General features: G+C 41.8%; 1 protein-coding gene and 1 pseudogene across 4 annotated transcripts in view; both read left to right on the plus strand.

Moving 5' to 3' along the window:
* The window catches only part of LOC147203459 (low-density lipoprotein receptor class A domain-containing protein 4-like), a 173778-nt gene that overhangs the window by 66002 nt on the left and 84715 nt on the right, over positions 1-23061 (plus strand). For 3 of the 4 annotated variants that reach the window (XR_015101125.1, XM_086112890.1, XM_086112891.1), the window contains one exon: positions 12087-12227. The exons of the other annotated variant lie outside the window; for it this stretch is intronic. Coding sequence is in view for 2 of the 3 variants with exons in the window: in XM_086112890.1 (XP_085969016.1) it covers positions 12087-12227 (141 nt within the window). In the remaining variant the exon portion in view is untranslated. The remainder of the gene's footprint in view (positions 1-12086; positions 12228-23061) is intronic. 4 annotated transcript variants of the gene reach the window in all.
* Positions 21755-23061, plus strand: part of LOC147203462 (uncharacterized) — a 2538-nt pseudogene continuing 1231 nt past the window's right edge.

The raw sequence follows: 23061 nt of genomic DNA on the forward strand, positions 1-23061 counted from the left end.
ATATATATAAAATTTGTCGTTGCATTTTAAAATGTCAGTTTTTTTTCTTCACTTATTCTTTAGTATTTAAAAATGATCATTTTATTTTTTTATTTTGTGATAAGTGCTAAGTACAATTCATATCCTTATAGTAATTGTATTAATGACTGCAAATCTGAAGTTGTTTAGATGTGAGCTTTTAATCGACTGTGTTTTACTGCTCTTTTAAGTTTGTGCCATGGTATCGAAGTACTTCATGCAGACATGGTATCAAAGTCAAAACTTTTACCTTGTGACCACACTATTTGAGCACCAACGGCAAATGCATGTTTGCCATTCCTATTTGGAATGGCAAACATGTGCCAGGTCATATGAATATATGCCAGGTCATAAGAATGTTGCTAACACGAGGACCACTGTTGGCATTATTGGCGAACTGAAAAATAAATCGCTAGAGCCACTGAAAAAGTCACTAAATATTGCAACACTTTTGCTCAATTGGAAACGCGGATGATGAGCCTTGCTCTTCTTTCCCTATAGTGCCCACAAGTGCACTTCAAAATGAAAGCAAATCGTATTTATGTTTGTATTACAACTTCACTGACAGCGCATGCTAGTCAGAGACTGTCGAGACGGGCTGGACGTGACCCACCGGCTTTTAGATCAGGCCTGTTTTAGATGGCCATCCGTTCATTCCCTGTGTCACATACAGTATTTTCACCAGGATCCCGGGTGTGGTGGAGCTTTTACCAGCTGACTTTGCTTGAGAGTTGGGGTACACCCCGAACTGGTCGCCAGCCACTCGCTTAGTGCTGATGGTGGAAACTCACCTTTGAACCTGTTAAATTGAAACCAATGCTGTACTCTTTCTTTAGCAAAAGGAGCTCATCAAGGATGATAGTATTTAAATTAATTCATTTGTTTATTTAGTGAGGTTGCACGGCATCTCATAATTCGTATTGCTCAGTGCTGAGCAAAGTATTTGATGATGGGCGTCTAAAAATGACACGTCTGCTCTTGCTTATTCCTTTTTTTCCCCATGGCAAAGGCACAGATTTTTCTGTGCACGCTTGCACAACCGGTCTTGATTTGTTTAGCTGAGCAGGCAGCCAGACTGCCTATCTCCTCTGATTCAGTTGGTGATAGAGGTTACCGAGTTTAAGATGTTATTTTGGATCTGCCTTTCGGCGTTGCCTTCATGCTGAGATGCACCGCTTGGACGGCCCCGCGGTGTGTGGGTGTGTGAATACGTGTTGTTTTGGTACATGCTTAATATGTGCAATGTAATAATATTTTTGCTTGTGTGGGCGTATACATGATCGCAGCTTTGAAGTTGACAATGGGCAAACCCAAAGTCATACAGTGTTTAAAAGGTAGCCACTCGATTGTGAAAATTAACCTTGAGTTTTCAATACCATAAGCTTAAGCGCAGCCAGAGTCAATAAAGTATGTTCAAATGGGATGCACTAGTCTTTTATGGAGGAAAGCGCATGGAAGGGTGATCGATTTGATGATACTTTAATGGTTTCATCAAGATAAAGAGTATTCTTCTTGCATGTAAATAGCTGTGGATTCATGTACTGTAGCTGTTTTGTATGTTTAAGCTCAAGGACTCATAAAGTGCAGAAGGAACACCATTCGGGGGTTTAAACATACCTTGTTCATGGTTTGACTGATTGCCCAAATGTACTTGCATCTTGTAGCTGTCCTGTGAAAAAACACGTGCTTCCATTTTTGTCCAAAGGGGACACCCCATTCACGTAAAAAAAAGAAAATAAAAAATGACGTTACGCATTATGTAGCTTAAGAGCTAAGGCCCGGCGCACTGGGATGACGCTTCTGAGCGCAGCTTGTACTGACCCGTCGCAAAAAATTACTGTTGACCACACACTCCCACACATTGGGCCATGAAACATGTGGACTCCTTGTGATGTCAATCTCTCTCTCTCTCTTTCTCTCTCCTCCCGTCTGCCTCCGTAAGACAATTGTCATTTGTTGCCTTCAGCTGTCGATCAGCAGAAAACTTGAATGTATGTGGTTAGTTGGTCTGAGATGCACATGAAGAACACGCATGGAAAGTCCACATGACTGACATTGATATCTTCTATGTTCAGATCTAGATTTTCATATGATAACGATATGTCGCCCAAGCCTTGGGATCACCATATTTAGCTTCATGAGAGGGCCAAGCCATTTTTGGAAAGAGCAAAAACTGGTATGAGCATTATGTGCGGCCGCACAGAACAGCATGGCTGGGCGGTTGCAATGTGCCCCGCATCCAACCCACCACCCCATTACATCTTGTCAATCATTGCCCTTTGTATGGGGAATTTATGCCCTGGTGGAGTCGCCCTGGAAGGAAGTTGTCAAAGCTCAAATTAATAAAAACCCATTTGAGGTCACTCAAATGGGTTTTGAGTCACTGGCATGTTTAACTGGCCTCACAATAATACTTTGTAACATACAAGCAGCTGGGACTTAAATAATATTTGTGATAACAAAATGATGGAGTGTAGTTTTTTCTGATACTGCTAAAATGTTTCCAACATGGGTGTCAAACTCATTTTTGTCACGGCCACTTAGGAGTGCCATCGGAGGGCCATCATGACAGTGAAACGTTGAATAATCTCATCATATTATTATTTGTACCCAACAAATTGATGGATCGCTAGTTTTGAAATCAGTCGACTCTAATAGTTTGTTCGGTTATTGTTCAAGTGAGTGTAAACAGGAGGACAAAATTAATTGCAAAATCTCAACATTATTTATTGCACGCTACAATTTTTCATTTCGATACAGATTTTAGCAAAGCTCATGGAAGTTGACACACATGATTTGCTTCCACGGGCCACATATGATGATGTGGCAGGCCGGATCAGGCACCCTGGCCTTGAGTTTGACACCTGTGGTTTACAAGATTATGTTAATATATGCTTGCGCACGCACATGCCGCTCACACACACGCACTATCTGGACTGCAGGAAGGGGACACATTTTGAAGGTCTCTCTGTTGTTCTCTTACAAGCTTGCACTCCTCCACTGTCGGTATCATTTGCCCTGAGTCAGCACAACGCTGTCATGTTTAATTATCCTAGTAGCCCAAGCAATACAAGGGGAAAAGAGAAGGTGGGTAATAGGGGAAAAAATGGCGGCAGCAGGGAAGGGAGAGAGGTCAAAATAGGATGAAATTGATTTGAAGCAGGGAGTGCGGGGCACTGAGGAAAATCCGGCAAAAAAGAAGAGCGGTGAAGCTGGAGAACAGTAGTTTGGAGGGATGCCCTATGACTCATTGATGCAATTGCAAAACATTGAATACCTTGTGGCCTGCAGGTGGACGCTTATTTTATATCAATGACTCAGGTTGGCGTCGAGAGAGAGAGACAGAGAGAGAGAGAGAGAGAGCAGATGAAATCATCCATCTTTCCAATTTATGTACCGTTTATCCTCATTAGGGTCGCAGAAACTAGAAAGCTCCTCATTTCACAGTTTCTGTTGAGTGCATTTTAGATAACCAGCAAGTGCAGGTGTCGAAAGGTTTAAAGATGTTGGCTGGGGAAGACACAAGGACCTTCAGCACCAGAGCCAAGGGCTGCCTACTTTCCCGCCCGCCCTTCTATCTGTACATCACTTGCCGCACCACCAACCATTAAAAAAAATAAAAATAAAAAAACGCAGCAAGTTTGTGGACGGCACCACCCTATTGGGCTTGTCTCAGATGGTGACGAGTCTGCATGCAGGGAGGGAGGTGACTTAAGATTTCAGAGTCAGACAAGTAAAACTAACTGGAGCCCGGGTTTATCAATCTTCCCACCTTAACTCCTGTAAATTTGGCTGCACATGTGAGCAGAGGCTATTGGCCGCCATCGGAGGTAAATAAATTGGGATAACTAGATAAAAAGTGAATCCCTAGTTGAAGCTATTGCATATTAGATGTATTTTTTTTCTTAAGCTTTGATCTATATACATTTCATTTTTATTATGACCATTTGTTTCCTGTTTGCACCGTTGGATTTTGTCGCAAAAGTCCAAGTTGCAAACGAATCATTTACTGACAATAGGAATAAATTGATTCTAATATCCGTAAATTTGAAGATAACAGTTAAAATGGTGTTTATCACTTGTCTTTGTTTATATTCTTGTCAGTTCAAGTGTTTAAATATGCAGGCTGCCTTACTCAAAGCCCAAAGCTGGAAGTGGGAATAAACATTCATTGCTTACTTGAATAATAAATGGAAGTCAGCCATGTTCCAACAATTTTGCTCTCTACGCTTGATGATTAAAACAAATGGTCATATGTTGGAAGTTCTAAACAGATCTGGTTATTGGAAATAGAAGTTGAACACTTGGTTTCCTGTCACATTTTTGTTTTCAGTCAACCCATGAATCAATTTTTTTTTAACCACGTATTCTATTCAGGGCCACAGAGATGCTGGAGTCCATCCCAGCTGACTTTGGGCATCACTTTCGCAGAGCTCTGTATGGAATGACAACTAAGGAAGACATTCTAAGCACGTTCCACCTTAACTTGTCGTTGCAATTCATACCGTGCTTCGGCATCTTTGACACCGACATTTCAGTTAGTTTGGCTCGTGTGGCCACTCGTTATTTAAGATATTACGGTCAGATTCTTAGCGACTTATGCATGGATTCAACTGGAGAAATCATGATGTCATGGGCTACACCTTAGTGTTCCTTGATGTCACGAGATATAATCAGTGTGTTTTTCCAACCAGGTGTCACTGAGGATCAACTTGGACGTGGAAATGTATGTTACGTGTCATAAACATCTCATTTTTAATGCTGTAGAACGATCTAAATGTGAAGGGGAGTTGTGCAGAAACAGCGGCCCCGTGGTCCTCATTTACTCATCATATTCCGACATGAAAACAGATGCATTCCAAACAAATGCCCAAGGACAGCATAATGGCCACACACGCGCGTTGCTAAAATGAGCATCTGCCTCCAGTCTGCCAAGTGGTGGAGGCAACACTCTGTGCAGCCACACACGTACTTGTCAATGTCCCGTTCATGTCACTCTTTTTTTTTTTTGTCTCAGTCTGCAAGTCTTTATCCTCTGTGGGATGGAGTCTCTTCTGGTTCCAGAACACTGCAGGAATTCAGAGGAAACGGAAATAGCTACAAAAAAAAAAGTCTGTATCTCGCGGCATCATTTCAATGACCTTTAATGGGAAGTGTTATTTCAAGTGGTCCTGTAATCTTCCGGTGATGTTTTAATCAAGAGGTCATCGAAGTTTGACTTGAATGTGACAGTAATTCTTTTGTCCGTCTTCCTCTGATTTTCCGCTCTTTAGTCGTCCCCATCTTCCTCTGCCCTCTTTCATATCCTCACGTTCTTCTTCCGATCAGCACTCGCATTCATTTCATGCACACGCATTAAAGAGTCGACTTTAATTTCATCATGCTTGGTACCGACATACAGCCAACCGAATGCGGTTGCATCCAATCCAGACATATACGTTAAAGCGCTATATAAATCAGTATGTATTGTATTGTATTTCGGAATATGTATAGCAAAATGCAAGTGTGAAGTATAATTATGAGATCCTGTATGAATAATTATATTTCTTGGTAAACATAAAGTAGGTGATATAGTGGAAGAATATAATTGACGTACAGTTATTTATAAATGTGTGCAGGGTTAAGGTAAGGCAAGTGGATAAATCCCTCCCAAGAACCATAAACAGTGCCATATAGTCAAGAGTGAATAGCAATGTGCAAAACTGAACAGTAAACTGTGCGAAATGTGAGTGCGGCCCTGAGGAAAATGGCAGATGCAGGAAGACCATTTTTAGTCCAGTAGTGCAAACTATCATGTCCTATTTTGATGGGAGGCGTCTTTGGCAATGTTTTTGACTTTACTCAAGCATTGTTTGTGATAAATGTCCTCAATGAAGGGTAACTGGAAGCTGTGATGCGACGGACACGCTCCACCGCAGCTCCATCGATGTGGATGGGACGCGCTTGGCTCGACTTGAAGTCCACGATGATCTGCTTGGCCTTTGGGTGTTCAGTTTAGCTCCTGTTTTTTGTAGCTTACCGCGATGATGTAATCCACAGCTTGTTTATGGAGCTGTGGCACACAGCCTTATCCAGGGTGAAGGTGAAGGCTTGATAGCAGTGTGGAACCTCACAAGTACAACTGCCTTCGTCAAGGACAAGTTGAAGATGCCTGTGAAGACACTATTTTCCGTGCTTTCATCCTGCTCGGAGTTGAGATCTAGCATGGAAAGTATGTGATGTGTGGCTGTATGTCTTTCAGAGGATCTGCTTTAATAATATCGGCTGTGAAAACAAAAAATAGATGCGGTTAGGCTTGTTAGAAAGTGAGGCAGCCACGTGTCCTAAGGGTTGGAAGAGCACAGCAGAAGTGATCTTGAGTTTGGACATACACTGAAAAAAAGGCTGTGTCCAAAATCACAGGCTGCATCTTCCAAAGGCTGCATTTGCGAGTCGACCGCACAAACAAATTTAGATTTTTATATATATTTTTTCTCATTCAGTGTATCAGTGTGTCATTATCGACCAACATAACCCACCTTGACTGGGTATAGATGACACTATTCCTTGTAAATGTGCCCCAAATCTGACAGACTGTTCTTGGACATATTTTCAATCGTATCCAGGCTCTGGCTCGGTCAAGTCAACCTGTTTGGAATTGCATATTCATCCATCCATCATACACCCATCCATCCATTCTCGCTTTTCCTCATGAGGGTTACGGGGCGTACTGGTACCTATCCCAGCTAACTTCGGGGAGTAGGCGGAGGACACCCCGAAGTGGTTGCCAGCCAATCGCAGGGCACAGAGAGACGAACAACCATTCATGCTCACAATCACACCTTGGGATAATTTAGAGTGTTCCGTTAGCCTGCCATGCATGCTTTGGGGATGTGGGAAGAAACTTAAGTACCTTGAGAAAACCCCCGCAGGCACACGCAAACTCCACACCGGAAGGCCGGAGCCATAGTCGAACCCGGCACCACTGTGAGGAGGATGTGCTAAACAGTCGGCCACCGTGCCGCCTGGAATTATATATGTGCTTTGGATATTTGTCATGCTGATAAAGAAGCTTCAAATTACGAGAACACATGTGAAGGTTTAATCCCAGAATTGACTCGACATTTGGAACTGTTCATAATTCTTTTAAATTGTCCAAAAGCAGAACCACCTTAAGATGTGCTTGCTTTGTGGACAATGTCTGAAACTGGAAGATGAACTTTATTTGGAACTGTTCAAAGTCGCTTTCGTATCTTCAGTTGTAAATGTACCCATGGGTTTGAATTAGTCGGATTAGTTGTGACCACTAGCCCATCTCCTGTTCTGGGAAAGTCTTTTACTTCTATTTCTTCATTTCCCCCCCAAATGTTAAATGTATTTTCAAATCTAATGGTAGTGGCTTTTTTTCCTCAATCCATTACATTAATTGTGAAAGCATTTTTTAAAATTGTCTGAGTGATTCACAAAGCATCAAAATGATTTGCATTCTTTTTCACCCCCCCCCCCCCTTGCTTTCATGATCTGCCACACTGACCTTTAAAGTCGTTTTTATTGGACAATACCCTTGTTCTTTGCTTTTTAAATGACTTAAGGGTGCTCATTTCTTATCAATTACATTTGAGTGTCTTAGAAGCTGCTGCTGACATCTTGCTGGCCATGCATTTGTCCTTCTGGCATTTTCACACAGCTGCAATGAACCTGTATGTATGTTATATGTTTGCAAAGAAGAGGACTATGCATAATAGAGTGTGCAAATGAGGGGTTTTATGTTGTAGAATATTTTAGAGCTCGACTTCTTTTTTGTGGCCAAAGGTATCGACATGAATTGAGAGGATAGATGGAGAGTAGGATGAAGAGGGAGAGACAAGTGGCTCGGAAAAAAATTGCCGAGTTATATGATAGAGTGGAAGAGAAGAGGACAGGCAGAACAGATGAGGATGAAAGAGGAGGCAGGGAGATGGCAAAGTAGACAATCGACTAATAGGTATAAGACAGCGTGAGGAAACGCAAGACAGGGCAAGTCACCGAGGCTTTGCTAATTGCCACTTCGAAAAAAGGGGAAAAGTCTCTTTCCAAAGAATGGTCATGCTGGTTTGTATTTTCAATCAGATCTCTGTTCCTTCAATTGACACCCATTTCTCCACCCCCCTCCCCTGCTGCTGTCTAGACTAGACCAGAACAAGCTGTACTTGTGAGAGGAAGAGGGGAAAATGCAGTCTCATTAAGTTGCTCGCTGCCAAAAGGGCAAATCACAGGGACTGCCACAAGGAGACGGCCTGCAAAATGCTTGTTAGAAGACCAGCTTGTACTTCCAACTCGCCGGAGCTGCTTCTCTTTTAAGTGCGGATAACCTGTAATAAACCATCGAGTTGTGCACCACCCCAAGAGGTGGCCGAATTTCAAAAGAATGTTATTTTTATTCTGGTCCATCTCACGTCTAGGCCAAGGACAAATTAATAACATTAAAAATAAAAATAAAAACAACAACTAAAGCGCTCAGCAAGCATGAATAAAAATTGATTGTTTGCTATATGGCAACCTTAGAAATAGAAAACAAACTGGCTTCTAGGTCATTTGCTATTGAGTTGTCAATCTGTGCGTGTGTGTGTGTGTGTGGAACAGAACTAGCCTTTAGAGAGCGACCTGAAGCATGGACGGTGGACGGTCACAAGTTGAGGACCAACTGGTTGTGCTGAGTGCTTGTATAAAATGTCGCACAACTCATTCACCACAGTGGAAACGTCATCAACTTTGCAGCTGCAGTGTACTTACAAGATAGGATATGATTCGGGATCATTTATTCTATTTCTTCTTTTACCAGTTTTTCTACCTCTTGGTATTTTCCGGTAGTCTTTACATAATTGAGGGAGAGGGCTCGCATTTGTGGGCAGAAATAGTTGCCCACAATTGTCCACAAGTTGCTTCTGAAGACACTGTTTTTTCAGTGCAGTAGTGAAATTTAAATACCGGACAGAAGGAGGGAATGCTTTTCAATAATCTCGAATCTCAAAAACTGGACAGCTCAAACATACCACGTTACAACACAAGAGCAGGTTGTTGCTTGATGGTATTTCCAGCCAAGGATAAAACATTTTTTCAGTGAGCTTCCCCCTGAGACAACAAGGTAACATTTACACTCAACCAAATGAGGAAATTCAGCATATCCATATTCAGTACTCGGTCTACCACAGCAGCAGGTTCTGCGAGGTGGGAATTTGAGGTGTTTGCAAATAATCACATACTGTGCAAAAAATTGGTGAAAATCTTGCTGGAGTCTGCCTTTTTATCCGTTTCTTTCTTCTCCTTTTATCAAAGCTCCATATATTTTTGGGACAAATTCTTTGTGTGCTCTACATACTTGGCCAATAAAGATTATTCTGATATATATATATAAATATACAGTGTATATCTATCCATCCATCCATCTGTGTGTGTGTGTATTGCTATTAAAGTGTCCAGTCTGTGCGAATGTATTTTTCAGTTCTTCCTGGGCAATGGTTTCAACACTGTATGTCTACTAGTGACAAATATGACCATGGAATTATGGGATGTCCATCTGTCCACTCGCTGTGCTCTTGTGAAAATGATGAGAGTGACTGGAGGGAATTTGAAGAAACATAAAATCATGTGGACAAATTAACTCAATCGGATCAAAGGGCAAGTTCACAGCGTACACTCCAAATATGCTCGGTCATATGTATCACTCAGTCCTGAATTAAAATATTTAGTGAGAAAAGTCTTTCATGAAACGACAGTTTGGTCTATCATGTTTAATGTCTTCCATTCCACAGTATATCTGTGGAGTAAGCACCAGACGAGGTCTTTTTGGAGCTTACTGGTCCAAACAAATTACCTGACCTTGCACATTCAGACTTGTGGAAAGAGGAGAGCTGACACACCATGTTCGTGAAATTACTTTCTTACGTTTGGTTCTGTAAACATGCACTGACAGTCATGTGTGTGTGTGTGTGTGTGTGTGTGTGTGTGTGTGTGTGTGTGTGTATATAATTAATAAAAATTCCTCGTCTCACCCCCCCTCGGGTGGTGTCCGTCCCTCATTCAGCTCGGGTCCTCTACCAGAGGCCAGGAAGCTTGAGGGTTCTGCGCAGTATCCTTGCTGTTCCCAGCACTGCACATTTCTGGACTGAGATGTCCGATGTTGTTCCCGGGATCTGTTGCAACCACTCATCTAGTTTGGGGGTCACTGCCCCGAGTGCTCCGACCACCACAGGCACGACTGTCACCTTTACCTTCCAGGCTCTCTCCAGCTCCTCTCTGGGCCCTTGGTATTTCTCGAGTTTCTCGTGTTCCTTCTTTCTGATGTTTCCATCACTTGGGACCGCTACATCCACTACAACGGCTTTCCTCTGCCCTTTATCTATGATCACGATATCTGGTTGGTTCGCCATTACCATCTTGTCAGTCTGGATCTGGAAGTCCCACAGGATCTCCGCTCTGTCATTCTCCACCACCTTCGGAGGTGTTTCCCATTTTGACCTTGGGGTTTCCAGTCCATACTCCGCACAGATGTTTCGATAGACGATGCCAGCCACCTGGTTATGGCGTTCCATGTAGGCTTTCCCTGCCAGCATCTTACACCCTGCAGTTATGTGTTGGATCGTCTCAGGTGGCTGGACAGTGGCTCTCACACTCACTAGTCCCCGGCCTCCTTCCTTTCGGCTTGCGTACAGTCTCAGGGTGCTGGATTTGGAATGGAACCCTCCATGCATGGTTAGGAGCTTTCGGGTCTTAACGTCCGTGGTCTGAATCTCTTCCTTTGGCCACCTTATTATTCCTGCAGGGTATCTGATCACTGGCAGGGCATAGCTGTTTATTGCCCGGGTCTTATTCTTGCCATTGAGCTGGCTTCTTAGGACTTGCCTCACTCGCTGGAGGTATTTGGCCGTAGCCGCTTTCCTTGTTGCCAGTTCGAGGTTGCCATTGGCTTGTGGTATACCGAGGTACTTGTAGCTGTCCTCAATGTCTGCTATTGTTCCTTCAGGGAGTGAGACCCCTTCAGTGCGGACTACCTTTCCTCTCTTAGTCACCATCCGATTACATTTCTCAAGCCCGAATGACATCCCGATGTCGCTGCTGTAGATCCTGGTTGTGTGGATCAGGGAGTCTATGTCCCTTTCGCTCTTAGCATACAGCTTTATGTCATCCATGTAGAGGAGGTGACTGATTGTAGCTCCATTTCTGAGGCGGTGTATATATATATATATATATATATATATATATATATATATATATATATATAAACCTTATTGGCCCGAATATAAGACAGTGTTTTTTGCATTGAAATAAGACTGAAAATGTGGGGGTCGTCTTATATTCGGGGTCTAGACATTATACCCATTCACGACGCTCGATGGCGCCAGATATCATTGAAGCAAATGCTGAACTTGACTCCCCAGGCCAAAGTGAATCCCTGTCATGAAGAATAAGAATTAAAAATAGCAGTAGCACGAAGAAGAAAAATAAATAATAGCCGTAAGAAAGAAAAGAGAAGAGAAGAAAATAATAGAAGAGATAACAAAAAATGGAGAAATGTAGGGACAATCCGGAGAAAAGTGTGTTAACCGGCACCAGAGGAGAAGTTATGTCATTTACATTTCAAAAACCAGAAGTTTTACATATAGTTTAGTTAGTTTACATATTTAAATGTTCAGATATTAAGATTTGAATGAGGCAAAATAATATGCTTTTTCTCTCAAATATATTGTTATAATCATTTGTTTCAGATGTACTGTAATTATTTTCTGTAGAAAAATTAATTTGGTGTTCAAAAAGTCTTTTTTCAAACTTGAGTCTTGAAAAAGAGGAGGTCGTCTTAAAATCAGGGCCGTCTTATATTCGGGCCAATACGGTATATATTTTTGCTGTTCAATCAAAATTTTACTGGGTGAGTTTAACAGCCTTGGAATGCCACTGCAGTACACTATTTTTGTCGCAATGTTTGTAATGTTTGCAATTGTCGACCTACACGAGCAAGTGCAGCACAATGTATTTGAAGTGATTCTAGGTACAGTAGTTGCTCCAAGTTAGGATCTCTCTGATTTTCACGTTACTTCCCTCTGGTTGAACAGAGTGCAAGTTCCACTGCACCAATGGGAATTGTTTGCGTCTGGGCTCACTGATCTGCAACCAGCTCAATAATTGCGGGGACAACAGCGATGAGGAGAACTGCCCCATGGTCACCCAGCACCCTCCACCGGGGATCTTCAACTGTGAGTGCTTTGCAGGATGCCGCCTTCACTTCTTTTCTTGTCTTTCACGTGAACTCTACTGCTCTCTGCGGAATGTATAGTCGTGTTTTGATGAGGCTTTTACTTGTGAAACGTTGTGACTTCTTATGAAAAGGTGTGGCTTCTCATTACAGAAAGAGTTTTAAAAAAAAGCATATAGGTTTGAACAAGAATGTTTTTCCAACAAATAGTTTACCTTCTGCAGAAACATTTGCAAATGGTGGCTTGCAACTTGGTGAGGGTTTACTGTACTTGCTTTTTGTGCAGTCAGATGGGACGAGGCATGGCGAAAACTGCATTCTGTTTGCTTAAAGAGTTTTGTTTTTTGTGCGCAGTTTACATCCATTCAAGAATTGTTTCATGCAAAATCCTAGAACTTAATATGCAAGTGAACTGGTTCATCTTGATGCAATCCGATAAAGGGAGTATCAGTGCGTGTCAAGGAACTGTGAAGAGAAAGAAATATGCAATTAGTATCCTTTTGAATCAACCGTTGCATCAAAGTCTTATTTTTAGATTCAGATTCAGAAAACTTTATTTATCCCCGTGGGGCAATTAGAGTTGTGCGAGAGTATTTGTCAAATCTCAGAGTGGCATGGAAATTTCTGAATCCGGAAAAGCATTTATTCGGTCAAGGTCCCCGATGATAGACTTGAGAGCCCGATTCCCATCTCTGTCATAGTTCATCCCAAAGGTATGGAAGCAAAAATTCTTGAACCCCAGCGAGAGCTCTCGGTCCATATTTTTGGTACTAATCTTCCACATTCTTGCTCATGGAACTCTCCACTCCAGTGGCTATGAAAAGATTAGTGGCATGTCAGTGATTTCCCCTCAAATGCGACAGTCATCAGTGTTTTATGGCTGATGGTACTCCTGATAATGTCAGTTGGATTATTGTCGTAGCTAGCAGCATTATGCAAGAGAATAAACATAATAAGATGGGAGATAAGCATAATAAAACTACTCGGTTCTTTAAAAAGAAAAAATGGAATCCTTTTTGCTACTTACTGGAATGCCTTGATGGTATTGTGGCTGTTTTTCGTCGAGTGGTGTGAACTTATTTCCACAAGTTGGACAGAAACGAATGTTGCCGTAACCCTAAAATAGCAATAATGACAGTGCATAATTTCACATTCAACATTTCCCTATGGAAAAAAAACAAAAAAAAAAGCTTTCAATCCCGTTTTATGGATCAATTTGTAAGGCTCTAACAACGGGCACTCCCGTAACAGTAGCAGGTAAACGTAGCTGCAGGTGCCGGAGGGTAAAATTAATTGCTCTTTGAATTAAAGACTCTTTGATATTAGTCTGACACATGTTCCATCAAAGATTTCCAAGCTTTCAGTTTCAGTCCTGTTTTTGTTTGAACCTCTGTGCCGCTTTCATGAGCCAGCCCCCCCAGCTACCACCACTTTTCTTACTGAGCACCTCTGTCAGGGGCGGGAGATGAGAGTGGTCCCTCGACTCACCACAATCAATGGAAACGGAGAGAAGGAGACACAGAGAGTGAGATTGGAGGGAGAGAGGCTGAAGGACGCCATTGGAGCGCAGTGGCTGTGTGCCAGCTTACTTTGATGTGCTGCACCGTTCCCTCTCAACAACTTTTAGGAGGAGGAGGAAAACTTTAAACAGCAGCACTTTCATCCTTGGCACCGGATCGGTGTGTAAATGTCCGGCAAGTTCTTCAGCTTCCTCTCATCATTTCCTCGCTCATTGGCTGCCCACCACCCGACCACATTTGGGTTTCACCGCGGACCCTTCAATCTTCTCATTTGTACATTCACTTTCTTGTCGTTCTCACTACCCTTCATCTCTCTGCACGCTACTTATATCCTTTTTACTATTCCCTCTATTGCAGGTTGACTGTTGAGGGGAGTCCATTTCATTTCGACTAAATAAAATCCTGTGCTGGGTACTTAAAATACTTAGCTGTCTGGAATTGCCTACAGCCAACATTATGGGAAAAGAGTACAATCGTCGTAATTTTCTGGTGCCGCCAGAGAGGTTGAGAGAGAGAGAGAGAAAGAGAGAGGGATGAGTGCTGGAGGGAGAGAAGGAGAGATTAAAAAAAGGATGGTAGCACTATAAAGAGTGGCATGGGATTAGAAAAGGGAGAAATCAGTAGACTGAGAAAGAAGAAAAGAAAATGAGGATGTAAAAGAAAGGAAAAGGATGAGAGAGGTTGAAACTGCTTCTGTCATGATGGAGTTGGCCATCTTGCTGTAGCCTCTGGCTGTTTCTGTGGCAGTGGCAGACAGATGGATCATGAATGCTGTCTAGACACTCTCTTTTCCACCGCTTACCCCCATCCCTCCCTTTTCTACTCTTCATCCAACTCCTCGCACCACTTCTTCGATCTGTATGTCCCCAATCATTCTCTTTTCACATTTCTCTCTCCCTAAGGTATATCCTAAAGTGTGGGGCAATTGCTTAATTGTTGTTATCAAGTTGGTGTTCATATGTGTTCGAGTGAAGAGCTTTGGTGAACTGGGAGTAACTGCAGACACAAGTGGGTCGTTTACTTGACATGTACATCACATCAGAGTTGTTATTCACCCGATGATAACATAAATACTGTCAGTGAAAGTTATTCATCCAGATTGCCTGCTATGTTGCCATAGACCGGTTACAGCGCTATAAATTATACAGCATATATAACACGCCGTGTTCCCTTTCTACTTCGTGGTTCGGTTACTGCTGATTCACACTACAGTAAATATTCTCTAGTACGGACTCGTGTTTGCGCTGTCCAATTTGTCCTGATAACAGAAATTCCTCATTTGGGAAATGAGCATGGTACATGTCCTTTATGAACCTGCAAGTATGTTGACAAAATGCACGTGTAACAACACAATCAATAAAATACAAAAATATACTGTCCAAAAACTGTTGATATAACAAAAACTGCAATACAGGTGTATCCAAAAAAAAATCACAACAGTAAAATACGTAAAGTATTTTAATGTTTATTTTTTTTCTGTCTTGGGAAAAAAATATGTATTTTGGATTGTTTTGTTGGATGCATTCTTTGGTTTATGACAATATTTGCCTGTGTGTCATACAGTTTTCTTGCTAGTTGCAAGTAACTGTCCCGGTTGATCACTGATGTCTGGTAATTCTTGTGCATACTGAAGGATTTTTGTTGCCATTTGCATTGCTTCCTTGCTGGATGGTGGCTTGTCATCAGGAGTTGAATCGATGCCTTGTTGTTTAAAGTTTCGTAGATTTGCGTCTTTCCGACTCCAAGTGTCTGCTGGATCTTTTTAACTTTGTGTCCAGCCTCGCTCAAACGGATGCATTTCACTCGCTGCGCTCCAGTTGTTACAGTTCTTCTACGTTTCGATGCGATGATCTACACGACGTAAGTGAATAAAGAATCTTTCGCAATTACAGTAAAACGCACGCCAATAAAAAGTCGCTTACACGTCTTCGTTTCGAATCTGATGAATGAAAACGGCGAAGCGAACACGTTTCTTCGGTCGTGTCGAGTGGGTGCTGCTTTTAAGCTAGTGCCGCGTTCTACAGGACGTAAGTGAATAAAGTTAAAATCATTCACAATTACAGTAAAACGCACGGCAATAAAAACTCACTTGCACGTCGTCGTTTAGAATCTGATGATCGAAAAACGCGAAGTGAAAACTTGTCTCAGCGTTGTCTTTTCCGTCGCATGCGTGGGCGTTGCGTGTATTTAACCTCCCGCGGCATTACATCTCCATCCGGGTTACGGGTAGTGGAATTTCCGCTTACGCAACTTCCGGTAACGTAATATCGTAGTCAAAATGTTAATGCATAGGTTTTTATTCCGGGTGAAGGATATTCCTTTCCGTAGAATTCCGGGGATGGGAATATTTACTGTATTGCGGATTTTCATTTCTGACCCGAACGTCACAGGGTTCTACACTCATTTTTGCACTGGTCACACTGGTGTGGCCAACCGAAGCAGCACAGACTGGGTTGCACTCTTTTTGGGGCGGTACAGCATGACATCTTTGCTAATGTATAGTCGTCTCAATTTGCAAACCGTAGTTTCATATGCTGTAAAGATTGACAGTGACCGAAGATATATATTTGCAAAATATTTTACTATAACAAGAACTGACAAAACAGGTCAGTTATTTTATATACTGTAACTTTAACAGAAGGCAAAAAAAAAGGAAACAATACCACGACAACAACTTGAAATTGACAAAATATACATAATACGACAAATATACGAGTTAAATACTCTAAAAAACAAACAAACCAAAAAACACCCCTAAAAGTCCAGATACAGTGAAACCCCTTTACAACGAAACCTACATGGGCAAAAATACCCCGTAGTGTGAAAAAATCTTCATGCATGAAAACCATTCCTACTTTGCTGCTCCCCTTACAACGAAAAGTCCCCCTGTTGCGTAATACGAAATCTTTTTCTCTGCCTTGCCTCGCAACGAGGTTCACTACAACGAAAACAAGCCTTCCGCAAAAGTCTAATCCAACCTCAGCATGCCACAGCGACTCCTACTGCTTAGCTCGGAAACGGCAACAGCAAACACCACAGTGGCTTACACATGCGCAGTAGTACAGGAAGTATTTGTTATTGTTTGTTTCAGACGCAGCACGTTGCATTGCTAAAATGGCGACAAAACGGACCTTTGCAGACCAAGGATTTAAGAAAAGAAAAGCTTTACACTTGAAGACAGGATAAAAGTCATAAAAATGAAAGATGGAGGAAGCAAAGTAAAAGACATTATGCAAGAAATTGATGTAAGTGAAAGTGAATGCTGATCGTAAATTTCGCTATTTCTTTCCCGTTTTTTTTCTTTCTACACTGGCTATATGAAATGTCAAATAAGTGTATGCTCATACTTATGCACTATTGGAATAAAAATAAAGTGTACACATATACGTTTTGTGTGTGTGTGTGTGCGTGTGTGTGTGTGTGTGTTTGCATCTGAGATCAAATTTGCTAGAGTGAAAAGTCCCCTGTTGTGAAAACATTCTGGCTGCAAACATGATTTCGTTGTAGAGGAGTTCTACTGTAGTGAAACGTACTTTTTCTGTTGGTGGTAAAATGTTATACAAATGAAAAGTTATCACATTTCAAACTGCATATTCAATCAGAGTACTTGCAGAATGTGTTGAAATAGCGCATTTCTGTTTTCAGTTTTAGTTTTGTAACTTCGGTAGATTTTGGCAGGTGGACATTTTAGTACTGTATCAACATCTTAGATCTCTGCAGTACCACTACACGTGGATGCGCGTGGGCCAGTACAAAGACCTGGCAGGAAAGAGAGAAAAATGACGGATTGCCATGCAATGCTTTTGTAAATATGGCATGGTTGTGATTGGCCCTAACAAGATTACCGGGAGGCTTCCGTGGTGGTCTTATACAGTGTGGTGGTGAAGGTTGTTGGTACAAGTTGTCTGCAGACCAAAAGCAATGAAGCTGAGACCGTTTGGCGACAAACCTGTCAGTGCTAGCATTACATTTTTCTCTGCAGGAACTTATTTCTTCTCTCCCTCACCTGCCAAGATGACTCATCAGGGAAAAAGTTTCTGTTGCTTTTACCGCTATTACTTCTGCAACAGGTTCACTGCAATAATGTCTGCTTCTCTCCAAAGAACAGGGAGGACCCCTTTGGATGTCTTAAGTGATCAAGTGTGTGTTTTATGGCATTAGTTCCATTTGAGCAGAGATGAAAACAACCTGGTTTACCTTCCGGTTGAGTAGAAGCACCTGTGGCTGAAGCAAAACTGAGGCAGACCGCAGGTTTTTTACTTTCTGGACCTGGATTCCCCATCTCTGCATTTGAGACCCTGGGTTGAATTCGACATGTTGCTCGTTCACCTTGGTCAGTCAGCTTGTGGAAGTATCAGCTTATTTTTCTTTCTGTCTTTCTTTGTTTGCTTCCTTCATCAGTCTGCATATACAGCGGACCGCTTACTTAACCCTAACACTATTGGCGGATATTTATCCCAAGATTTAAACAAATAACTTTTATTTTTGATATTCATAAAGAAAAAGTTTTCTACACCGTCTGTCTGTCTGTCTGTGGCTTTTGGTTCATTGATCCTTGCCTCTTGCCCAATGTCAGCTGGGAGAGGCTCCAGACGCCTGTGACCCTCTTAAGGCTAAGCAGAATATACATGAATATATTATATTATAACAGGGACTTAGCAATCGATTCAGTCCAGTGTGATTGTGATTGATACCGAAAAAGCCTCCAGAATGCGTGTGAGTTTGTTGTGTGGGACATTGATTCCCATACAGGTTTGCCATTGACTACTTCACTGCACTGAAGCATTTCCAATTACTTAGACAGGCTTTTTGAGCATGACTGATAAGAGACTTCCCCTCATCCAATAAAGTACAACACTATTTTTGACAACGTTTCAATGAAGATTTTCTGCTGTGCTTGCATAAGGTGCCGTAGCAAATTGTGTGAAGAAAAGTAGTTTCTCATTCTTTTTCCTTATGGTTTGGTTGAGGTTTATCTTCCTTCTCATCTTCATTTTCAAGGCAAAAATGTTTTTTTGTTTTATGTTATGTCGCTCCCACATACAAATGGTCATGACAATAGGTATGACTGATTTACATACTGCGTATTTCCTTTTGTTTGGTCTGATTATTACTCTGCAATAGCCAACTCTAGCAGGCTACTTTATCCAGCTTTGTCAGTCTTTTCGCTGATATTACTGAGATGCAAATGCCCATAACGTGATGCTAATTCAGTATGTAATGAACTACAGTGACGATCCGTGCATAATAATGAGCTCATTACAGTAGAGTAATGGTTTTGTTGCAGGAAGTAAATTTGATCAGTCCATCAACTTCTCATGAACTTCCACAACTCTCAGAGTAAAACAGAAAGAGAAGAAATATTTTTTCTTGCCACAGTACAAGAAGCAAGGAAGAAAGCCGTGTCAAATCCAGCCCACTGGATTCCAACGCCTGGAAGGAGGAGCCCTGATTGGCCCATTTTTACCTTTGCAGTCGAATCAAAGCATCAGAGCTGCAGCCAGCAATATGTCAGATCTGTAGCGTTCCATCACAGCTTGAGCACAACACTCGTAGTATTAGTTGTATCAACATCGCTTTTCAAAATGAGCAAGAGCAAGGCATGACGTTGTTCTAAATTGTCCAGCGACAGTCTAATTCTGTGGCGACAGTAACTTGAAACTCTTCTTGTCATAGTTAGGACTTGTGGCATGTTATCATCAACATTATTATTACCATTGTTCTTTTGGCTCTTGTTTTATTCAAATGCAAATGATACACCCTCTGCAGAACACAAATGTGTCATTGTAACCTTTTGACCTTTGCCTTTTTTGGAGTGCAAAGTACAGTATTTGTGTTTGGCAACTAACTGCATTCTGAGTAGATTGTAACATTATTGGGAAAGAAGTGCAGACAATGTGATACTTTTATCTTGAAGTGGAAAGTGATTTATCGTCATGGAGATAAAGGAGGCTGCATAAAAAATTGGATTTAGTGGTGTAAAATGACATCGCAAAACTTGCAGCATTACACTGCCCAGCAACTCCTTTTTCCCGGGCAATACCACATTATGTATGAAGAGCTGCTGTATAAGAATGCTTTATAAAATTGACTTTCCCTGACAGTACAATCATTGCATATTTCAGCCTCGAGCAAGTTTGGTCATATGTAATATTTGAATGAGAATCAATTTTTCTAACCTCTTAAATATGACACAGTGGCCACCTTTGTCCTGACAATCAGTCGAGCTGGCAATCCTATCCTTTCATTTGACATGCACCTGGCGGCCCTGACTATTTGGCGGTTAAAATTTGACGAAACTGTGCGCCTATGGAACCGTGTGCGACGATTTGCAAAGGTAGTGTCAGGTGAATTTGACGGACAGATTCTACAGTCCGTAGACAAATGTGGGTGATGTCATCAACATCGCCCAGTGACCCCTCTGAATCATTTTAGAAATCATTGAACACATTATTATTGTTATTATCGTTATTTGAACGAGTGATACAATGAACGTAACTATACAATGATCCACTTCTGCAACATCACACACCGCACAAAACATTTGTGTGTGAACGAGAGTCATTTAGAGCTCAGAAAGACTCAGATTGATGTAGTTGTTCTCAGGATCTCTGTGGAGCAGCCTGTTGTCCATGTGGTTCAAGGATTTACCCTGAGCAGACACAACAAGAGAAATATTGGGCTAAAGCTCTGGATAAACACTCATCTGTTCAGCTCCTCTTTCTCATTATTACTGCCTATGCTTGCTTTCATCTCCCCATACTTGTTTGTCTCTTGCACTTGTCTTTCCTTTTAGCTCAAACCAGCAATTGGCCTTGAAGCTTCTTAAAGTCACGCCCACTCACCCACCCAGCCAAAAGTGTTTAGGTCAGCACTCAGTGGCGCCTGTCTGGAATTCTGCTGGGCCAATTAAATGCTTATGACCACGACTACCATCATACTTGTCATGTGATTGCTCACTCGTGACACCTCTTCCTCCCTCAGATTGCCTGTTGAATTTGAAAGGAAGATTTGATGAAGTGGATCCCTCCATCCTTTCATTTTCGATGCCGCTTATCCTGTTCAGAGTCGCAGGGAGCTGGAACTTGTTCCAGCTGACTCAGGGTAAAACGCAGACTACATCTCCATGCCCTCCAATTTTTGAACTCGCTCTCTTATTGTGAAAAAAAGTTGCAGTTTGATCAGTAATAACGTGTTGAATGCTTTAAATAGTACAAACGATGGTTTGTATTCAACACGATCATTGACTTTTAACAGCCTTGACATGACAAATACATTCATCATAGATTTGTTGGAACACAAAAAAACCCCTAAATTCAATGTGAAGGTAAAATAGCTTTTTCAGCCCATTTTTCAATCAGGGTAAACATATTTGAAAAAGTTGATTGGATGAAGATCCTGTTTGACCCAGAGGCCAATTGACAAAACAGTGCATTTTGTGTTTTCGGCCATCCTTCCAGCCATCCATTTCGTTTGTACTTGTGAGGGTTGCGTGCGAGCATAAACATGTAACCTCTTATGCTGTGGATATAATGCTAACAGATAAAGTTGATGCACTATTTATATACTAATTGACAGTAAAGGATCTTCACCACATTCGACACTTCCAACACAAAATGGCTCAATAGAAATGGATCTTTATGACATGAACTTGTCAAAGTTCAGATTTGAACCTCACTGTGATTATGTCAAGTGTTTTTGAGTAAAAGTAGGACAGTGGAACCCCTTGTTAAAAATTCCTGGTTGTTGGATTTCTTTAAGCAACTTTAAGTCATTCTTTCCTATTGAAATAGAAAAAAATAATCAGAATCATAAAAAAATAAAATCATGTTGGCAATGTACCTACTGTCACCGAAAATGTTTAATTTCTGTCTCCAAAGAAATAATAATTATCAGTTATTGGAAGAAAGACTTGTCTCCAGTGGTGCCAGCGCAACCTGGTACCACCAGCAAGGAACAGCTCAAGTGTTTTCCTGTCAGCATAGTTTACATTCTGGTTAGATCAAGGATGAAAGCATCTCCAGCTACCAGTGTAAGAAAACAACATCTGTTGCAGTGTTGCTGTTAGGACGGCCTCTCTTGAGTCATTAGTATGCATAACAGGCACACTTCGGTGAGCAGGTCCAGGGTGGAGGTCAAGGGTGAGTGGGACTAATGCTTTCATGCTCTTGATTCGGCTTCTCTCGGGTGTAATACCCACCTGTCAATTTATTTGAGCTGTGGATTTACATAATGAATTTATATTATCCAGTGTGTTCTCTCTCTCTCTCTTTCTCTCTGTGCCCACTTCCCTCCACCACCCCCATCTCCCTCCTCTCATCAAGTTTACCAAGTGCCCAGAGAGCGGTGTCTAAATGCAAACAAGCCTCAAACAAGCCTTGTATACTACAATCTGAGCTCAGCTAAGAAGCTCTGGCGAGATATGGAAAAGAAAAGACAAATCAAGAAAAACTGAGTGAATAAGAGTGACATGGAAATGGGTAGTCTCGCTGATTCTGCATGCATCATACAAGTAGGACCTTATCAAGATAGGGTCGGCACGAGTTACTTGCTCCCTAATATTGTCTTTGTTTGTCATTTTTGTTCATTTTTGGCAACCTTACGCCACTTGCTTACTCAAGAGAAGACATTAGGGATTCTGCGTTCAGACATTTTTCACCAACACGCACAAACCCACAAGGTTTTTCGAAGCTGCTCTGTACGGCGCATGGAAACGCTGCCGGAAGAGGGCGAAGCGAACTGGCATGCTAATCAAGCTTTGCCAGCGTGGATTTCGAAACCCGCTCCCATCGATCCATCTTGCCAATCTACATTCTCTGCCAAACAAGATGGATGAATTTCTTCTTCTCACAAGGACCAATAAAACCTTTGCACATTCCCCGAAACCACCCGGACACCACACTTCACCTACTTCCGACTCCACTGAGCGAACCGCGACCTGGAGTTATCAGGGAAATCAAAAGGTGGTGGAATATGCTTCTATATCAACGATGAATGGTGCACTGATGTCATGAAGCTCATCACCCACTGCAGCCCGGACTTGGAGTCGCTGCTTCTAAACTGTCAGCCATTTGACTCACCACGTGAGTTCTCCTCCTTCATACTCGCAGGTGTTTACATCCCACTGCAATCTTATGTGCACACAGCGCTACAAACGCTGGCTGACCAAGTAAACAAACTCGAACTAAAGCATCCAGAATCACCCCTCATCATCTTGGCTGATTTTAATAGAGCATAATTTTACCATGAACTTCCCAGATATAAGCAGCACATTGATTGTTTCATCAGAAAAAACAACATTCTGGACCATTGCTA

Source organism: Hippocampus guttulatus, chromosome 6, assembly GCF_054856545.1.
Source record: "Hippocampus guttulatus isolate MCC_2025c chromosome 6, RoL_Hgut_1.0, whole genome shotgun sequence".
NCBI lineage: Eukaryota > Metazoa > Chordata > Actinopteri > Syngnathiformes > Syngnathidae > Hippocampus > Hippocampus guttulatus.